This window comes from Rhinolophus hipposideros (genome assembly GCF_964194185.1).
Source record: "Rhinolophus hipposideros genome assembly, chromosome: 3".
Classification (NCBI taxonomy): Eukaryota; Metazoa; Chordata; class Mammalia; order Chiroptera; family Rhinolophidae; genus Rhinolophus; species Rhinolophus hipposideros.
Genome location: NC_138049.1, coordinates 89013002 through 89035631, shown reverse-complemented (window position 1 = coordinate 89035631; position 22630 = coordinate 89013002). Strand labels below are relative to the sequence as shown.

The 22630-nt window shown below is 35.2% G+C and overlaps 1 protein-coding gene across 1 annotated transcript in view; it reads right to left on the bottom strand.

Annotated features, from left to right (window-relative positions):
• Nucleotides 1-22630, bottom strand: part of PKHD1 (PKHD1 ciliary IPT domain containing fibrocystin/polyductin) — a 442189-nt gene that overhangs the window by 161469 nt on the left and 258090 nt on the right. Inside the window, exon 53 of the mRNA XM_081044785.1 lies at nt 10442-10579. Within this exon, the coding sequence (XP_080900911.1) occupies nt 10442-10579 (138 nt within the window). The remainder of the gene's footprint in view (nt 1-10441; nt 10580-22630) is intronic.

The window sequence follows — 22630 nt, the reverse complement described above, 5'->3', positions numbered from 1 at the left end:
AATCCCATATAAGGGAAAAAAAAAGGAGGATGGAAGGGCTTATTATAGACCAATAAAATAAGAATCTGTTACAATAAGCATAACCAGTAGGTATTATCAAATAATTATGTCTAACCACCCAGAGAGTGATTTTATTCCAGCTGACATATTTTTATTATTAGTGAGACCTCTTAATTGATCAACAATTGATAGAATATAAAATGGAAATTAATATAATTCATTCATTCACATACTAGCAAAGTGCATAAAAATCCTTAAACCATCCTAAGTGGGGTTGAGCAAATTCATTTCTGTAAACCTTGATTTCTGCCACTATAAAACAGACACAATGATAGCATCCATTTTTTGTGAGGGTTAAATAACTTAGTGCATGTTAATGATACATGGCACAGTGTCAGTATGTAATACTTGCTTTAAAAATATTGGCTCTTAATAGTAATAATAACAAAAAATAGTGAGATGGAGAAATAAAACATTAAAAAATTAACATTTAATTAACAAAATTAACATTTAAATTTGAAACTAAAGAAAAGAAAGCCGAGCTCTTCCTAGCAAATGATGACCTGTTTCTAAAGTACTAGAAACTAGACATTTCAAAGGTAAAATATTCTATGATCACTTATTTGAATGTCCAGTCCAAGGAACTGAAGGAAAGACAATTAAATTCCTCTTAAACTCAAACACTCTTACAAGGGTTTCTAATCAAGTAAACAAATTATCCATTCATTCACTTATTCACCTGTTTGCTTAAAATTATTTAGTTTTTCCATGCAAAAATAATTAACTAAATTTAACAATGTTTTTTATTATATAATTAACTATTTAATAATTTAAAAATAATAAATTTGTAAGAAATGTTATGTTACTACGATAGAATTTCAAGAGAATCAAATATAGTTTGGGAAACACTAATTTAGAAAATATTAAAGATGATTACTGTAAATATGTTTAGTATAGACTATCTGATAGTCTAATAAAACATAAGTTGTTTCTTGCATCAGTGTTTTGCATATATATATAATATGATGTTTGTCAGAGAATTAATATATGTAGGAAAATAAATAGATATTTCTGTGCTTAATCTCATTTTTGAATATGTATTATTGAACAGTTGGCTGTCAGTCTTCTTAGGGACTCATAGAAATAGTTTCGTGTTTCCTGAACCAGCAGAAAAATAAAACTTTTGTGCTTTTGCCCTCATCATTAAACAAGTACAATATTTAAAAGTCACATCCATTTGATGTTACCTTTTTATTTTATCAGCTAATTAGTAGTTTGATTAGAGAGCTATCAGTGTAAACAGAAACTGATCTGTCGACTGATGATCTGTGTAAGCTAATTTATAATTTATTTTGCAGATATCTATGTATATTTATACATTAAATGTGTGGTTATTTCTATTATTTTTCTAATTATAGTTAAACTTGAAAGAGGATATTTATATATATACATATATATACACATATATACTAATACATATAGATACATACTCATATATTTATGTATATTTTTTACTTAATATATTTTTTTTAAACAAACATGATACAGGATTCTCTCTGGGTACTTAATGATCTGACTACTGGGTATTGTGGCTATAAGTTGGAGAATATGTTTTAATCTACACTTTTCTGTGTTTTGTCTCCTTATTACTTAATCATCTAATGAGTCATACAGAACTGTCAGTTTCGAAGGCAATAAACTGTGTATGGATTTGTCTTCTTCTTTAGGATTGAGAAAATCCCAGTCTTGGAAGCAATGAAAGAAACTTCCATACACCTAGTACTTCATTTCCTGATAATCAAAGTGCTAATGATGACCTTAGGCTCTCAACTACAAATGTGAGATAGACTGACAATACCCATCACTGGCTTTACAAAACATGTGACAACTTTTAGGATAAAAACCCAGTTCCTAGCCTAATTACTGAGTAACTGGGCAGCACATCACATCACCTGGCTGTAAAAGGCCAAAGGAGCAGTGAACTGCTGAGTTCTCAGAGCCACCGAGTTGCGGGGCATGTCATTGCTTACGTGGGGATCGAGAAGGGTTCTATTAAGTTTTAAAGATACAAATTTATTATTACTGGTTATCCTCTGAAATCCTCTTACAAAATCACAAGAGAATTTTCTATTTGCAATTTTAAAAGTATAAGATTAAAATGCTCTCCATTGAGTTGAATGAACATTAAGGCTAGTAACATGTTCGTGTCATTGGTATCTAACATAACAAGGAGCACATATTAAAGCATAGAAACAATGTCTTAGAAAAGACACTGATGAAAAAGATGAGTATAAACAGCTATTCATAAGCAAAGAAATACAAACATTTAAAACAACGGCAAATCAATGTTAATTATACAGACTGAGTCAGGCATTTTTATCAGTTTTTCTCTCCTAGACAGACTAAAAATTAAAATATTTTGGATCTGTACAAAATCACCAACTTTTTAAATGTGTTTTTACCTTTGTTTTGTTCCTTTCACGTAGGGACAGAAACATTATAGTCATTTGTACTTTAACACTATAACATCCTCACAGATGTTGACATTTCAGTATAGGGAGACGGAATGTGTTATAAGGAAAAGGCATGGAGCTGAAAGACAGATTCAGATATGTCCATTCATTTTCATATATACCAATCAGTCACACAGCCCATTATCAGAAGTCGACTATGCACTAGGTACTAGGGTTACAAATTGTTCTCAAGAAGCATCATCTAATATAGAGAGGACATTCATGAAAACATACCATTTTATAACAGTGAAATGAAATCAATAATGACAATATGAATGAATAGAATGGACCAGAAGAAAAGATACACTGAAACCTGCTGAATGGAGACAAGAAAGTCTCATAGTAAAACTAGTCCTTGGTTAAAAGCTTAAAGGATGAGTATTTAAGGTAACTAAAATAGCCTCTAATTCTGGCCTTATTCTTTACCATCTGTGAGACCTTGGAACAAATCAGTAATCTCTTTGGAGCTCAGTTTCCTTACCCATACAATTAGACAGACGATTCACACAGTCTCTGAGGTCTAGAATATTAGGTTGATGGTGCAAAAGTAATTGCGGTTTTTGCAATTATTTTTAACCATTTAAATTGCAATTACTATTGCAACAGCCTAATATCATAGTTATAAAACTATTGGGGGATTTTCCAGAAGTTGTATAATGAGTTGCTAAACTAGAATTATAATCCAGGCCCTAGAAATTCCTTACTTATGAAGCTCCTCAACTAATTTCTGTCTTGTTAAGGTCATACCCATGAGATTATCAAAAAGTAACGATTTTCAGCACTATTTGTACTCATTTGTGCTTTAATGCTTTAGAGAACAACACTGCATAGCTTAAAATCCAGCCTACATCATGAAACTCGTGTCTACTGTTTGCTATTCTCCAGCTACTGTGGACGCCTTTCTGACTCACAACTATGTAAATCACCATCCTGCCTCTGCCTCCAGACTTTTACACTACCTCTTCCTTCTGTCTGAAAGCCTCTTGTCCAAATTTTTGCAGGTCTGGCTCTTTTTTGTCTCTATGATCTGAAGTTCACATTGACTCTTCAAAAAAGTTTTTACTACCTACGTAATCTGTGGTGCCAGCATCCAACTTGGACCTCTCTTCAACTCAATCTCCCCTTTAGTTTCCTTCAGACCGTGTATTTCCATCTAACATTATCTCCCACATTTATTTTACTATTTCATTGTCTGTTCCCACCCAACAAAAGAAGGCAAGCAGGAATCTCATCTGTCTTGCTCCTCTCTGAATACTCAAGTCCCAGGAAGAATGCTTGGCACTGAGTTGGCATTCAATGAAAGAGAAAGTAAGGGAAGGGGACAGAGACAGGGACAAACCTACAAATAAAATTTTGAAAAATCACCATATCAAAGAAATTGTTTTCTTCTTAATAGATACTCATTTGTTTCATTTTATTATCCAAAAGAAAGGGGTGGGGGATTATCACTTTGTGAGGGGTGTAAATGTCTAATTATATTGTTTTGTACACCTGAAACTAATACAAAAATGAAAAAGAAAAAGAAAGCTTGTTATTAATGAAAACATATGAAATTGGATGACATCACTTTTAATACGGATAACTTCATTTTCAAACACGAGATTTAATATATTCAATTGTACTTAAGGTTATATTAAATCCAAAAAAATGAAGTTGTTAAAGAATAGATAAATGGCGTTGAACATATTAGAAGTTACTATCCTTCAAGTAACGTGTTGAATTTTTTCTGTGTTCTACATGCAAAAAACATTTTATGTCAAAACTATATTACACAGCCATTATAAAAAAAATAAGGTAGAATAAGATGGTCAATTTCCCCCCCTACTTTCTTTGTTCTCTCCATGGTATCTCATGCTGCTAACCACTCCTTCTGTCCTGTAAATTACTTCTTTTCAAGATATTATTTTCTTGTCATTTCATTTTCCTTCTACCTACATAGCAATTTCTTTTCCTTTCTTTTTCCTGAATTCCACTTCCTTTACCACCCTTAAAATGTTGGTGCTCCCCAAAATTCTGCTTTGGTCATTGTTTCTCCTCTGTCTAACATCTTTGCTTTCACATTTTCGCTGACGACCCCCAAATATTATCTTCTGCACAAGTCCTCTCTCCTACACTTTCTCATAAATTTATTTGCCCTCTACATGTTAGCACTTACATATCCCACTGAAATCTGTACTCAACAAACCACTCTAAGAGCTTACTATGTGCCTGACTCTGTTCAAGCACTTTAATAAATATTAACTCATTTAATTTTTATAAAAGTCTACAAAATAAGCACTATTGTTATTCCCATTTTAGGGGTAAATAAATTTTTAAAATCTGAGGCATAGTTTGCTCATGTAATTTACCCAGAGTCACTCAACTAATAAGTGGTAGGAAGGAGATTCCATCCTGGCACCACCATCAATCCAGATCTCCCAGCCTGAAACCTAGAATGTATTCTAAATGACTGCTTCTCACCTCACATCAAAATTGCCACTAGATTCTAGTGATTTTATACTTCCTCAATATCTCTCTAACTCATTCTTCCTCTTTAACTCCAATGTGCTAGTTCAATCCTTTACAATTGTGTTCCTGAAACACCTCAGTAGCCTTCTCATTTTTCATTGTGCCCCTTTCAATACATGTCACACTGCCAGCCCGGAGTGATCTTTCTAAGACCAAATCTCACCATGTTACTATATGTATCCTGCTTAAAACTATCCAGTGACTACCCACTGCCTTCATGATAAAAATCCAAATCCCTTAATATAATCTACAAGACCAAGAAGTTTCATTGGCTACTATTCTATAAATCCTACAATCTAGACATACCCATTGCCTACAATTTCCTAAAGGTACAATGCTCATCCACAAATATATGCCTTTTAGATCTCTTCCCTATCTTTAAGCCCCCGCCTCGGTTGAAAGAGATGATACTTCTAATTATGTTCTCGCTTGTCTCCATTACTTTATTGAAAGCTAGGTTCACGGCTCCTATTTCTGTACACCCAACTTCTCCCATGGTCCTTAGCTCATGTGAGGCAATGAGCAAACAGATGATGAAGGAAAGAATGGACACACAATCCTTTTTAAAGTGAAATACTTTAAGCTTATCTTAAGTGTTTTATCAGACTAACGAGACAATCACTGAACACAGAGTGAAATTGAGTTTGACATTTGTGATGCAGCTGTAGCCCTCTAAGCAAAGCTTTGATCTGAAACTTCCCTTCGAATGCGACCATTATCATTCTACTCTACCAAAACGCAATTGGTACCCTTTGCCAAGACCAGTTGCCTTAAAAGCAGGACCACCAAGAAATATAATTCCACAATGTTGGAACTTGGATCAAATGGCATCAAATAGCAGACATATTCTGGCAGTGCTCCGTACCAATGTCCACATCTATTAAGTTTATTTACTAACTAGTCTTATTACCTATTTCATGTTGTGATTTCTTTAGGGTGTGCTAGAATTGGACAGATGGGTTGAAAGTCTTCCTTCAGGCATAATACACATAGGACTGGGCAGATGGGTTTTAATAATCAACTTTTAGGTCTGAAATGCATGAACAAAGCAGGGAGCAAAAGAATACACTCTTGTCTAGTAATAGATAAAAATAGAGTTGGAAATGGAAACATTTACAAATAAGACTTGAAATGTGTATATCAAAACTGGACAGTGGCATAGTGTCATTCCCTTCAAAGGTGCAGATTTTCAGGCTACAAGTTTTTGTTATAGTAATAAATAACTTCAGAAATAAAAATTAAAGAAAAAGATCAATCTTAGCAATAGAAGATGTCAACCCAAAATAAGTTTTCTAGTAACAAGAACAAGGCTCGGTTTTATTTAATATTTCTATAACTGGATAAGGCTTTTATAGAATATTTAACAAATAAGCAAATGATATTAATTTGCGAGGAAAAGATCAGAATTCAAAAGGATTTGTCCATTGTGTAAAGATGGATTTATAATAAAATAAGGAAATAGTAAACAGCATTGTACTAAGACCCAAGGGAAAAACCAAATAATTCCTACACAAGTGTACAATGTAGAGATACATATTTGAGGCAGCATATATAAAAAAGAACAGAAATTAGAGCTGACACTATAGTTGGCTGGACCAGAAGCATGACATGGCTGGACAAAGAAGTTAGTTTAAACCTTGACTGTATTTATAAGAGAATCATATCTGTTATGGTAGATTGAAGCTGACTGCTGAACAGCTTCCATTTCCAAACTCTGCCCTTCTTTACTCTACTCAGTGCCTCAAGATGCTGTTGACCTGCAAGCAGTATTACTTCAATGGGTTCTCCTTTACTTCGATTCCATTTGGGTTTGGCCAAATGATAGTGAGCAGAAAATGAGAAGAAAGAGAGTGAGATCAGATTACTTATTCCTATAGGTCCTTCCCAAGTGGGCCCCAGCTGTACAAAAGATCATGGTGCAGTCTGACAACCATCTCCACTCTTCCCCCTTCATCTCTGATTAGAATGTTCTGCTGCTACTAGCCTTGGGGTACGCTTCATGCCATTTGTATATTTGTAAGTGGTTTCTGTATCAAAGTCTATTCGGATTGTCCAATACATCTACTAGTATTTCCTCAGGCACCTTGACAGATAAACTAACATTTATTAAACACCTAGTATATGCCAAACACTTAATATGTAGGAGCTGTTATGTTTAATGGTTTCAACATCCTTTTGAGGGAGATTCTATTGCTGTTGCCAGGATATTTTACAGATGAAGGAACGGAGGTGTCCATAGGTTGATTTGCTTTAGATCAAATAGCAAATAGGTGACCAAGCTGGATGTGATCCCAAGCTGTCTGACTTAGAGCCCATGCTTTTAACTACTATACTTGTTTCATTCTTATACTTATGCAGGTGGAATAGTCCTTGCCCTCTGGCTTCATACTGTCAGAGGAATTAAACAAAACAAGTATGTTTAGCAAAAATATTAAGTATAAGGAGATCTCATAACAGTGAGAAATGTGGAGGAAATGCAAATTTGAAAAATCTTTCTGAAAAGTGATTTGACAATACATATCAAGGTCCTTAAAACATGCACTTATCCTTAGGCCCATTAATTCCACTTATAAAAATCCATCCTAAGGAAATAATCAGAGATATGAATAATTTAAATGATAAAATGTTCATGGCAAAGTATGTTACAAGACAAAAAAAAATCTGAAATAAACTTGACGTTCAACAATAGAAAAATGGTTATCTAAATTGTTATACATGTATGTATATGAATATACTCACATAGATATGGAATATTAAAACTATTAAAATTATGTCTTAGAGGAAACACTCATACACTGCTGGTGGAATGTAAATTGATGCTGCCACTATGAAAAACAGTCTAAAGTTTCCTCAGGAAACTAATAATAAAGCTACCATATGATCCAGCAATCCCTCTTCTGGGTATCTACCTGAAAAACTTGAAAGCACTTATTTGTAACGATATATGCACCTCTTTGTTCACTGCAGCGTTATTTACCACAGTCAAGACATGGAAACAACCCAAGTGCCCTTCACTGGATGATTGGATTAAAAAGATGTGGTACATATACACAATGAAATTGTACTCAGCCAAAAAAAAACAACGATGAAATATTGCCATTTGCAACAACATGGATAGATCTTGAAAGTATTATGCTAAGAGAAATGAGTCAGATGGAAAAGAACAAGAACCATATGATTTCACTCACGTGTGAGATATAAAACAAAAAGCAATAAACAAACAAACAAAAAGCCACCAAACTCACTGATAGAAACAACAAAATGGTGGTTACCAGAGGGGAATGGGGTTGAGGGGTGGATGAAAAGAGTAAAAAAGGTCAAATACGAGGCGATGAAAGGAGATTAGATTTTGGGCGGTGCGCACACAACAGAGTATGTAATTGTATTATAAAGTTGCACACCTGAAATTTACATAATGTTATTAACCAATGTTACCCCAATAAATTTAATTTAAAAATATTATGTCTTGGAAATAGAATGAGCTGGGGAAATTTTCACATTGTTAACATAGGATTCAAAAAATTTTCTGTATACCCTACATTTTTAAGTATGTGTGTGCATGTATTTATGCATGTAGAGGAAAAAATATTAAGACAAGACTACAAAATGTTAACCGTGATTATCTTTACATTTGGGAATATGAGTGATTACTTCATGTCTTCAATATAAGTTTCTATTGTTGTTCTGTATTTTCCAGTTGTGTACAATAGATTGAAAAATAAAATTATCTTAAAACATCAATCACTATGATTAAAATTGTATAACTAGACTATAACAATATAATAATAATGATAATGATGATTGAAGTAACTATTACTTAACTATGGTTAAAATAATAGGACCTGCATAACCTGAAAAAGAGAAGATTCAAGAAAATGTGAATTAATAACTACCAAAGGAAAGGAAATTTAATTCTCATCCTATAAGGATCAAATAGAAGAACCTGAACCAACAGACATTAGAAGACAGAATTTGGCTTAACAAAAGGAAAACAACTCTAATAGGATTTTTTAAAGTGGGAACAGGTTGTCTCGAAAGCTTTTGATTTTTCTGTCACTGGAACTATTCAAGAAGAGCCTTGACCACAAGTTTTCAGGAATCTTTTTACAGTGATTAAGCTTTGGATTGGTCTCTCCCACAGTGATTTTAAAACGTGGGTGCTACCAAACAATATCTAAACATTTCCTCACCATCAGAGATTTATTTCTCTGGTAAAAAGTATTACTCTTTCTGGGAATTCTCTTTTAATCTCCTTTTTGGGAGCAGAGTAGAATGCTTCACTAAGTTCAAAAGTAGTTCCTTTGAGGGCAGGACACGTGTTTTCATCATTGTACACTTATTGCCTATAACAGTTCCAAGTAACAATAAATCCCTATTGCAACTCATATAAGTATATATATATATATATATATATATATATATATATATACACACACATATATATATGAGTCTATATATATATATACTAGACTATATATATAGTCTATTTATACCATATTTATGTATATATATTATTATATTGTTATAGTCTAATTATACCATACATGTGTATATATATTTTTGTTTGTTTGTTTGTTTGTTTGTTTGTTTGTTTGTTTTTAAAGCCAATGCACCACTTCTGGTTAACCCCAGATCCACTCCATCCTGCTTTCCTGCTTGTTGTTTCAGCAACATGGCTCACTCCTAGCACCCACTGAATCTCTGGCCCCCAGTAGCCGCACAGGGAGCCACAAAACATAACAAAGAAAGAGGGGTAGACCAAGTGAATTATTTGCCTCCCCCCAAGCTTTCTCCCCTTTGTTCCAAGATAGGGTGGTTCTGTAAAGGCTTCTCTCAAAGCATATCACACAGCCAAGTGAACAGCCACGTCTCCATGAGAAGCTGTGGCCACCTTGTGTTTGTTTTCTCTCTTTTCTCCTTCACTTCTCTTTTTCCTTTACTCCCTCTTCACTACAATTATTTGTCCCAGTAAAGCATGAGCACATAAGCTTTGTTTCAGGTCTGTTTTGCCAAGCATGTGCACTAAGATAGTAACTGAAATTTTATTGTGAGTTAGTGGATCAAAGGATAACAAACCATTTTATGAGATCCGAACAAGTGAGCTGCCCGTAAGTTCTCATACAAAGAATGGAGGGGAGAACTGATCTGTGGCCTGGAGGAGGCAGAAAGAGCCCTGGAATGAGCAGTAGCATGGGGCCAGAAACATGATCTGATGATAGTGGGTGGACATGGGAGACAGACCAAGGACCCGTCTTTGTGTCTAAAGCTGGCTGAAGAAAAGTCTTACTAGTAAACTCACTACTTATCTTAGCTCTTCCCAAATGCCATGAAGCAACCTGCTAATGACACACCATTTGCCAAGTCCTTTCTCACAGAGCTTAATTCTCATTATGCTCCCAATCCTTGTGCCCTTTACTCACCAACTCTCAGCTCCCCGCCTGCAATGACCATGCACGCCACACTCAGAATGTTGCTTCTGTCCACGGGGAATTCTAAAGTCCCCATCACATAGAGGCCTTTGAGCAATGGAAGCTCTACATCGACAAAGACAGTCCTGTCTGCAGAGAGAAAAGAAATTGCTCAGACATGTAACCAAGACAAGAATTGCCTTCTCTCCTCTAGTGACTTATTCTGTGGTTCTCCAGCAAATTCAGGAGCTGCTTACATCACTGCTTATGGCAGAAAAGGTGCAGTATCTGGAAGAACAAACACAGAGGGTGCCAAAAAAAGGTATAAATATTTTTTTGGAAAACTGTATAAAAATTGTAATACTCAATATATACCGATAACAAAAGGTGAACACAAGTCACGTTTGACTTCTGCAGTTACAAGAGGTGCTCAAAGTGGTTACCGTGGGCGTCCAGACACTTTTGATTATGGCAAACTACTGCTTCAACAACATTGACCAAAGTGTCCACTTGTATACTTTTTTTTTGGCACCCTTGGTAGTTTGTCAACGTCTAGGCCTTAAGAAGAGGCAGGGGAGAAAAAGCCATGATTAATAAATTCTACCATTGCTTAATAAACCGAGTGTTATGGCCAGAAGGCTTTGCTTATGCTCCAAACAGCTGTCCCAAGCCTCCTCTCTTTAGTGCAAATGTACAGATAAGGTGCCAATGCTTTGTCCTGTCCCTTCACTTTGGCTCTAGTTTCAGACAGGTCAAGAACCATGGAAAAGATCTTGGCCTCTGACTATGTGGATGTGAATCCCAGCTCTGTTACTTTGTAGTTGTGTGGACCAACAACTTTACTTCTTGGCCCCTCAATTATCTAATCTGTGAAATGAGAATAATAATAAAAATACCTGCTTCATTTATAGGGTTTTTGTGAGGGTTAAATGGGTTAATAGAGTTGAAGTGCTTATAGAGTACTGGTGAGCCATTCTCAATGCCCCAATTCCTACCATGTAAAGCAAAGTGTCTGCTATGTGCTCAATAAATGCTGACTATTTTCATTATCTGTCCTGTTGTCCACTAGCCTGGCATGCTTTTAGAGCTCTTCAGACAACTTAAAACCATTTCTCTTCCTCTCTCCTTTTTTGAAAACAGTTTCCTCTTCCCTTTTATAAAAACAGTTTTCATTTCTCTTCCTCTCCCCTTTTATAAAACAGTTTCCCTTTATAAAAACAGTTTCTCTTCCTCTCCCCTTTTATAAAAACTGTTGTCTACTAGCCTGGCATGCTTTTAGAACTCTTTAGACAACTTAAAATCATTTCTCTTCCTCTCCCCTTTTATAAAAACAGTTTCCATTTCTCTTCCTCTCCCCTTTTATAAAAACAGTTACAACTTCAGAAGAATCACAGATTTTCTCTAGAAGTAACATTAGAGTAATAAATTAATAAAAAATTATCACTTAAAATAGTACATTTTACACATTTGCCAAAGTACTGTGTTGTTTCCTGAAGCTCAGCAATAATTCAACACAAATTAAATATATCAAATAAATATTTCTGCTTAAATTTCAGGTACCATAATCACCGACACAAGTAAGGATTTTTAAGGAATTTTGTTAACATAATCTCATGTTTTATTTCAGGAAGTAATGCACCCTGCTGTTCTTAAGAACCTGCTTTTATTAGCTTTTCCTGAGTTGTCTTTTCTAGTCCTGCCTACTTCCCTAGCTATAAGACAGGTATACCTGCCTGTAGTAGAGACTGTAGGGTTGGAAACCAATCATTTTCCTTTTCTTTCTGGGTTGAGTTAGACTATCTCTTCCAGATTACTTTGCAGTTAGATGAAGTCCTATGGCTGAGTTGTAGTCAATAAAATGCAGGAAGAATGGAAGTGTGACCTCTCTAGGCCTGATCCATAAATCCTACTGTATGTGTTCTCTCTTTTCCCTTGTCTCTCCATTGGACAGTAGAACAGTGGTCCCAAAGGTACAATCACTATCCAACAGCATCAGCGCCATCCACTCATCCATCAGAACCAACCTAAATTTCAGCTCTCCTAGTAAGCCATTCCCAGTCCCACCGTGGAAATCTCTCTCTTGTCACTCTCCAGTGAAACCTTGTACATTCTTATGATAGAGCACTAAAGCATATCATTGTAATTACATATATATATTATTATATGTAAGGGGGCAACTGTCACTGGGCTGGTCTCAGTGTAATTATCTCTTTCTCTCCCACTGTTACTTCATTAGGTGAAGAAACCATCTATTTTTCAATATCCCTCGTGCTTATTGTTACCTCAAAGATAAAGATGAAATAAACTGTCAAGTTTAGGTCCCCACACACCTTAAATTCAAGAGTTTACTAGTGACTGATACAAAATGAATAATCAGGCTAACCAAATGGGAAAAAAATGTATATATATATATATATATATATATATATATATATATATATATATATATATATAAAATTAAATTTAATCTCTGGCACTTTATAAACATGCATAAAAAGAGTGAAATATCTAGAGAATGTTCTACGTTTAACATATATTTGTATGGGTTCATGACTAGCATGACTTCAAAAGCAAGACAAATTATTTCAAGCAAGCACCTTTGAAAACAAGAATTCTATACAATGGCCTTTACTTCTTCCAACCAATGGCCTTTTCTACCAATGTTTGGCTGTTGAGCCTGATTTTATAAAACAATGAAATTGTTTTAATAAATGCTTTCTCTCATCCATATCATAAATTCATAAAAGTATGATATTAGTCCTCTTTTGAACATACTTTTCAGTTAAAATATGACAATTACATGAAATTTAAAATTTCCCTTTGGTCTTTATCACATAACCCCTTAGAAGAAATTTTTCTTTTAATTGCCCTACTCACTCCAAATATACCAGCAAATTTCCTACAAATCACAGATAGCCTAATAATTACAAGCTCCATGAGAATAGAGACCATAGCTGTCATACCTACGTTTATTTGCTCAGCACCTATCATATATTAAGTGCTCAAAAATAAAACCAAAGAAAAGTGCATGCATGGGCACACATATATCACATGTAAAATCCAATAAGTATCAGAGAAAAAGTGTAAAATAAAGACAAGAATAGAAGCATTACTCTTATTTCTTTCAGTGACACCTTTCCCTTTGAAATTTCCTGATCTGTCTGTTCACCTTTTCTTCTTTCCTAATTTCTTTCCTCACGATGTGCCAAATCTTGCTAGGTAATGGGAATTCAAATATAAGTAAGACATATTTCTCATTATCAGATAAAGACAAATAAGAAAATAAATACAATGTAATATACTTGAATGATAACACAAGGTCAGACAACTAAGTTCACGAACTCATCCTAGAAAAAGTGCTCCATACCTCATTGCTGAATATCACTACGGTCACCTTCTAAGTACTCCCCTCGGGAAGCTATGCACCGATGCCAGCACCTAGTCCACCCTTCAAAGCAATTTTGGAACTCTTTTTCTGGAATGGCCATCAGAGCTGTCCTCGTATTACCCTTGATGTCCTGAATGTCATCAAAATGTCTTCCTTTCAATATTTCCTTTATCTTCAGGTGAAAAAACAAGTCATTGGGGGCCAGATCAGGTGAGCAGGGAAGGTGTTCCAATACAGTTATTTGCTTACTGGCTAAAAACTCCCTCACAGACAGTGCCGTGTGAGCTGGTGGGTTGTCGTGATGCAAGAGCCATGAATTGTTGGTGAAAAGTTCAGGTCGTCTAACTTTTTCACACAGCCTTTTCAGCACTTCCAAATAATAAACTTGGTTAACTGTTTGTCCAGTTGGTACAAATTCATGATGAATAATCCCTCTGATATCAAAAAAGGTTAGCAACATCGTTGCAACAATTTCGCAAACTTAATTGTCAGACCTCGTATATTTTTTCATTATGTGGAGGTTGACCCTATCTTTATTCCCATCTTCTTCAAAATGAAAAATTTATCAATGTCCCTTTTATAAGAAAATTCTGCTAAAATAAAATAAACATATGCCCCCAAAAGATTTTTATAAAGGAATTCTCTTTTATCACAATAACAGAGATTACAGCTATCATTGCAAGTAGCAAAATAATTCATCCTAATGCAGTCTCCAGAGATCAGCTGCCAAATTTGAACCAAATTTGAATTTTGAACTTTGGTTCAAATTGACCAACTTTCAGCAATAATAGCAAGTTTTAGAGGATTTCTCTCTGTTCCAGGTGTGGAAAATTAGAATCAACCGAATTCTCTAGAAGTAGCATTCTTTCCATGAAATTACTCAAGATATTTCAGAAAAATCACTCAGAAAGAGTTACTTATACAACCCACTTAAAAAACATGAACGATAGACCACCTCTAGTTTAACTGTGGCCCAGTACTTTTCACCTTCTCTTGACTTGGCCAAGGCTACTCCATTCCACTCTGTCAGTGACCAATCTATCCTACTTGAGAGAATGAACACTGGCATATGGAGGGAACCATCTGGAATTTCTGTTGCTCAATGGGAGGCTGATGGGGGAACAGATCTGGAAAGAGACTCCAAAAACAATTAATGAGTACCAGATGTAATTAAAGACTGCTTTTCCCCCCAAAGGAGCTCAGGACCAGCTATGGGGTGGTGCCTCTTGGTTCCGAATTACACCCTCTTTCCACTTGTTCATCCATCAAGCACTAAACATCCCACCATCTTTATTCTAGTATCATTTGCCAAGCAGTTTTTTGTTTTGTTTACAGAACGTGTTGTATTTGACAATTAAAAGGTTAGCGCTTTAGAAACAATATCTGGAAAGTTAACATATTAAGCAGCAATCACTTTTATTTCCCCATGTATCAAATGCAACACAAAAGTAGCAACAACAAAGAGGCTTTAGTCTTCTATAAATGCATTATCTCTCTTTAAGACCAGAAAGCCTGAGCCAAATCAAAAAGCAGATGTCTCTCTGAAAGAGGGCTAGAGCTTCTTTTGAATCAGGAATAGCCCAACTACCATAGTTACAAAGCATTCCATGTAATTTCAACACTAGATTTAAACTCCGTTTTTTTCCAGAGCAAAGTCAAGGAATCAAGGTCACTATTGTATAGCATTCCAAGGGTCTGACACTTGTCTAAATCCTGTAGAAATGAGATCAAGGGCAAAGGGCACAGATCCTGGGAATAATGATGGGGTCACATGAACAGGCATAATTTAGGGCAGGCAGACCCACTGCTTGTATGGTATTCACTGTATCAGGCCCCATAACTTAGGTGGTGAAGACAGTTTCCACTACAACCCTGCTATTGTCAGGAATGCAGCCTACACCAACTTCAGACATAGCTCAGACTTCTGAGGGAGAGGGATGGCATGCAAGGGCTGAGCGGGACATTCAAGGACATACAAGGACTATACTATTTGTAGGCTTGGTATTTTCCATTTTGTACCTTCCATAATTAATGGGTTTGTTTTTACACTCACTCTTGGCTCCCATACTTTTCCATGAATATGCAAACCGATGGCAAAGTAAGTTTTAATGCCATTGGAATCACTATTTAATGACCTAATCTTCCTTATAAAAAGAGAAGAATATTTTTAGCTCTAAAATGACTACTTTCAATATATGTGTTTACATAGTGATTGGTGGTGTTTTTTCATTTTTTTTTTTCCTTTGTAGTCTTGTTTAACTTTTGGTAAATCTAACAATTTATCCAAATAGTCTATCCCAACATGTGAGAAAAGCTGGCATATCCAAAGAAAGTACTCTTAAAATAGAGTGGAAGTTCTCATACATAAATCATTCACAGGTATGAAAGGTTAACATGATTGAAAATTAGTGTCAAGTCGACTACTTTGCAGAGATGATGGTATCCATTTATCAAGAATTCATTCTTTTGTAGAAAAAGCAGAACAAAGAAGTCCTAGAAGATAAGGATGCATTCTTTTTACAACTAAATTCTTATCAAAGTACTTCTAACTTTATAGTCTGCCTTTTTCAGTAAATCCACACAGGTGGTTTCTTTATTCTAATCTGCTTATCATTTTTTTTTCATACTGATCTTAAAAATAGGCAGAAGAGGCAGTTTTCAAAGTGCCCAGAGGCGCATGATTCAAAACTGAAATCTGGCTTCCTTAAACCTTGAAGAAAAACCATCTGCCTGCTTGGTAAATATGTGTGTGGCGGGGAGGACAGTGGTAAAAGGAGAGGAAAGGAAAAAAGCTCTCCTCATTCCCACCTCATAGAAAGAGTCCAATTTAAATTTTGTATAATAAATGCTCATCCCACTACCTGTCTTTCCCAATCACATAGAGAGACACACATCATTCCTATAGTAAAATCAACATTTTAAATTATGATATTTTAATTGATCCAATAAAATATATAACATACAGTGTTTATCTCTTCCTCTAGTCTATACCATCTGTTGTTCAAAAATATTTGAATCTATTTAATAGGAAGGTCTTTAAGTAAAATTGCCAACTGTATCAGATCAATCCTCTGAATCCCAAATTCTGAAAGGAAAATGACAGAAGGTGCTGCTGTTTTCATAAAAATAAAAAAGAATCTGTGCCTTTTTGCATTCCAGGCTTTCTTTGTTTTGTTTTTAATCTTGAGATGGTGTTATGCTGCTGTTCTCTCCATAAGACCTCAAAGAATTCAGAGTGGCCAACTTGGTATTGTCTCTTCTTTTTAACTACTTTAATATTTAAAAAATATTAACGTACAATTGACATACAAAAAGCTGTACATGTTTAATGTATACACCTTAATAAGTTTAGAGATAAGTACACACCCGTGTAACAACCATCACAATCTATGCCATAAACCTATCCATGCTCTCCAAAAGTTTCCTCCTGCCCTTTAATTAATTTATTTATATTATTATTATTTATTATTATTATGTTGTGATAAGAACACTTAACATAAGATTTACCCTCTTAGCAAGTTTTCAAGTATAAAATACATGATTGTTTATGATAGGGACTTTGCTGTACAGTAGATCTCTAGAATTTATTAATTTTAACATAACTGAACTTTGTACCCTTTGACTACTACCTCCAAATGTTGCCCTCCTCCTGGACCATGACAACCACTCAATTAAAAAACAGGCATTTGTTTGTCTTGTTCTTTTCGGTTTATATACCACATATCAGTGAAATCATAGGGTTCTCTGCTTTTTCTGTCTGACTTGTTTCACTTAACACACAATGGGATTTATAGACAATGTAATACAGAATTGTACACCTGAAATCTATGTAAATTTACTAACAATTGTCACCCCAATAAAATTAATTAAAAAAAAAAAAAAAAAAAAAAAAACAGGCAAAGGGGGCGCTCCTGGTGGCTCAGGCGGTTAGAGCTTCCTGCTGCTAACTCCGAAGGCTGCCAGTTCGATTCCCACGTGGGTTCCGCCCCCTGCAATTAAGAGTGAACATGGCACCTTGAGCTGAGCTGCTGCTGAGCTCCCGGATGGCTCAGTTGGTTGGATAATGGGCTCTCCACCACAAGGTTGCCAGTTTGATTCCTCGAATCCCGCAAGGGATGATGGTGGGCTGCACCCCCTGCAACTATCAACCGGCAACTGGACCTGGAGCTGAGCTGCGCCCTCTGCACCTAATACTGAAAGGACAACTTGAAGCTGAACTAAGATTGAAAGGACAACTTGACTTGGGAAAAAAAAAAAGTTCTGGACGTACATACTGTTCCCCAATAAAGTCCTGTTCTCCTTCCCCAATTAAAAAAAAAATGTGCAAAGGAGCTGAATAGACATTTCTCCAAAGACATAGAAATGGACAACAGGTATATGAAAAGATGCTCGTCATCACTAATCATCAGAGAAATGCAAATAAATACTAAAATGTGATATCACCTCTTACATTTTATAAATAAAAATGCTTTTATAAATAAAAATGTGTTTATAAAGGATGTAGAGAAAAGGTAATCCTGGTATACTGTTCATGGGAAATGTTAATTGCTATAGCCACTTTGAAAACCAGTGTGGAAGTTACTTAAAATATTAAAAATAGAACTACCATTAATCCAGCAATCCCGCTTCTGGGTATATACACAAAGGTAATAAAAACAGGATCTCAGAGACATAGTTACACTCCTGAGTTCATTGGTATTGCCATTTGAAACAGGTCCATGGTGTTTGATTGCTCAGATGTCTTGAGTCTTAAAAAACAAAACAAAACAAAAAACTGGACCTTGCAATCCCCAGAAGACCTAAAAGTAAAGAGTGTGCACTTTGATAAATTTGACGTCGGATGTTAAACTACAGTTTGGCTTTATCCACATAATTCTATTAGCTCTCTACACCAGTAATAAATCTGTATTAACCTGGAGTTTGGGGATAAAATTTCCCCTCCAACCCTTGTAGTGAATGATACAATATATGTGAAAAAGCAAAAACTGGTAACTCTCAAGTGATCTAATTATTAAATTTTTACATGTTACAGTTAGTGTTCAAACCCAATGAGGCACCAAACTTATTCGCATGTGTAGGTTTTTGTTTTGTTTTCTTAAGAAAAATTCATGAGACCCACTTCTAGTAAATAAACATATTTTCACACTTCAACCCTGAAGAAAACATCTGAAGATCTATGAAATAAGCAACTGATTCCTGAATAAGGCTATTTAGGCATAGGTCCATGCATCAAATATTATGTTAAATGTGTTTAGCTCTTTTTTATAAATAAATCCTCTCTTTTTCTCTCTGCTGTACACTAGAGAAGGTGATATGTCCTGAAAACTATGAGATTCTTTATTTTTCTTTAATGTTATTAATTTTTTTCTCAAGCTTTCAATTGTTCCTTCAAATGGGGGAAAAACCCAAAACATTATTAAATTCCTTAAAGATAAGATGCTTATATTCTATTTGTTTTTTTAAAAAATTACACACAGTATTTCATAAATGCATAATTGATGCTTAAGAGAGAGTTTAGAACACCTGACTAATAAATATTAGTAAATAACCTCTAGTCTAAATTTTAATATATTGTATCAAAATTTATAATTTTGGAGCAAACTAGTCTATATTTTATGCTCCTAAATTCATAAAGTGCTTATATTCTGTATAAATACAAAACTTACTTCTGTAGAGGTTTTCATTGTTCTCAGCATTTACATATTTCCATGATTATATATTTTAGAAATTTCCAAAGGCTTTAAGAGGTTTTTTTGTAAATTTCAATAAATTACATGTATCCAATGCAAAGAGTTCTTGCTTGGGGTTTCCAAAATAAGTTTCTTTCCCCTTGAAATCAAATACTATACCAGAGACGATGAAGGTTTCTAGAACTTTTATTCACTATTACAAGTTTTTCAATAATATCTAGATTGTACAACCTCTGCCAATGTCCCAGTACTCTACAATATCTCCTTACTGCCTAGCAAAGATACTAAAACCCCTATCTTTGTTAATACTTTTTTTTAATCCAGGGTGTCTACAAGTCCCCAAGAGAAGAATAATATATAAAGAAGAGCATTATCACTGACAATTAATTTTTTTATTCATTCATTCAACCATTCATTCATTAAACAAATATTATCAAGTTCCTGTCAGACACTGATACATGTCAAAGAAACAAATATAAATAAAACAGGAGAAGTAAATACTTTTATGAAACTTATCAGGTGAGTTTTTGGTAGAAGAAAGTAGACCTGAATCCTTTTTAATATTTGCTTCAGATACTCACCAAAATAATCATGGTAAAGCAATATTTTAAAGTAAAGAAGACAATATCTGTTCCTTCCTTCTAGTGCCCATCGATCCAACCCCTAGAAACCAGTGTCCTCATTCGCTCATGAATGAATGGCCAGGATCCCCCTGCTGCCCCCACCTACCTACATGTCACATATATCCAGGGTCTAAGTAGTTCTACAGTTCTAGTTGCTTCTCAACTGTGTCCCCATTCTCTCCAGGCTCCATTCGCTAATACCCGACTAATAAAGAATTTCTGTAGGACAAACACACTGGTTAATTCACCTATTATGATTTGCTCAAGAAGCAATTGGGTGCAATGAAATGCTCACCACATTAGAATTCAGATAAACCTAAGTTTGAATCCCAAATAAGACATTCCTTGGGAAAACTGCTTAGCTTCTCTGATTTTCTGTTCCCCAAGTGCAAAATAAGAGGAATCGTATTTCATGGAGGTGATAGTAAGGATTAGGTAAAATACGACACGTAAAAATATTGCCGTACCTGGTACATAAGGGCATAAAACTATTAGGTATCACCTGCTTAGTATGCCCAACATACATTTTTGAAAGTTCACTCTATACCTATCACTCTGCTGTGCAGTGAGCCAAAGAGACACATCCTTGCTCTCGTGAAACTTACAATTTTGTGGAGAAAATATACATTTAAACATAATCACATAAATAACTATGTATAACAAACTGCTAAGTGGTAAGAAGAAAAATGTATAATGTGATGGGAATACAGTGCTCTAGAGAGGGAAGTAGCATATATGAAAAGTGAGAGGTGGGAAAAAGCTCCATATATTCAAAAGACTGCAAAGTAGCACGGGTGCCGGGACTGCAAAATTCGGAGGAGAGTAGGAGAGGTGGAGGCTAGAAAGGTAAGCAAGGGGCCAGATCAGGCAGGACTTTGGAGGCTATCCAACAGACTGGATACTTTATCCTAAGAATGACATTAAGCCAGTAAAGGGTTTTAAGCAGGGAAATTATTGACTCATTCATATTTTTAAAAGATCACTCCGGCTGCAGTGGAGAGGAATGGAGTAGATGAGGGCAAACGTAGGAGGAGAATAAGTAAGAGGCATTCCTGTGGTTCACCCCAGAGGTGATAATGCATTAATTAGGGTGTGAAAGGAAAGATGAAGAAGAAACGCAGACATATTTGAGAAATTGTTATAAAACAGAATATACAAAATTTGCTGAGGTGTCAAGAACATATCTGGGCAATCAGCAATGGGAGAAGTCACCATATACCGGAATAGGGGAAGATGGAGGAGGAGCAAATTGGCAGCTGGAAATGGCAGGCTTATGGGGGACAGAATAGAAACAGGGGATTTGGGGTGTATTGTTTCAGTTTGAGTTATCTGTAAGTCCTCCCAGTGGAGATTTCAAATTGACCATATGGGTCTGATACTTGAAAAAGGAAAACAACATTTCCCTGGCTTCTAATACTACCTGTAGGTTGACAACTGTTAAATGTATGTTCTCACAAATCACCAAGGAAGCAAAGACAGAATGAGAAGAGAAGAATCAGTACCTAGAAGTCAATAAGGGCTCAAGAGAATTTTTTAAAGTCATATTGACATACAAAAGGTATGTGTATATTATTAGGAAGTATTCTGTAGGAGGGAAAGGCTACAGACAGGGAAAAAGAGACTACTGAGGTATCTGAAAAGCAAGACCAGTCTAGGATGCAGAGAACACTGCGTGAGAGTGACCTTTGAGAGAAGGTAAAACATTTTCTGTATTATAACAGGAGAGAAGAAGATAGGGGCACGTGCAAACCATATACATTCATCTCCTTTCAAGAGGAAACTGAGGACTAGTACAAGTGTAAAAATTAAAATACCCTGCAAAGATTGTGAACTTAGGAGACACTTTCAGCTCACCTCTAATTATACAATGTGAACATTAGACTCCACCTGCCAATACCAATCAGAAATTATCTCTATTACAAAACTCTGTATGAAAGAAATCTGTATATCTGAGCATTTGGTTTAGTGTCTGCCTAAAAAACTGTAATACCTTAGCACCATCTAAATGGGATTCTTTTAAAAGTAATCGATCAGAACTAATACATGAGTGACTGCTGTATAAACATGTGAAGTAGTTAATGTTACTAATGTTTTTGTGCCTATATATCCACATATCAAACCAAGCACGTATTTTACATATGAAGTCTTTTTAGCGATTTGTTCATTCTCAGATAGAGACTGGTTACCTACTACAATATGGATGAACCTTGAAAACATTATACAAAGTAAAAGAAACCACCATTGTATGATTTCATGTGAAATTCTAGAGTCGGCAAATCTAGAGACCAAAAGTTAAATAGTGGTTGCTTGGGGCTGGGAGGGATGGAGGAATTAGGGAGTTGTGGCTACAGAGTGCAGGGTTTCTTTGGGGGATAACAAAAAAGTTCTAAAAATAATTGTTGTGATGAGTGCAGAACTCTATACATATACTGAAAGCCACCGAACTGTACACTTTAAGTGGCTGAATTGTGTGGAATTTGACTTATACCTCAATAAAACT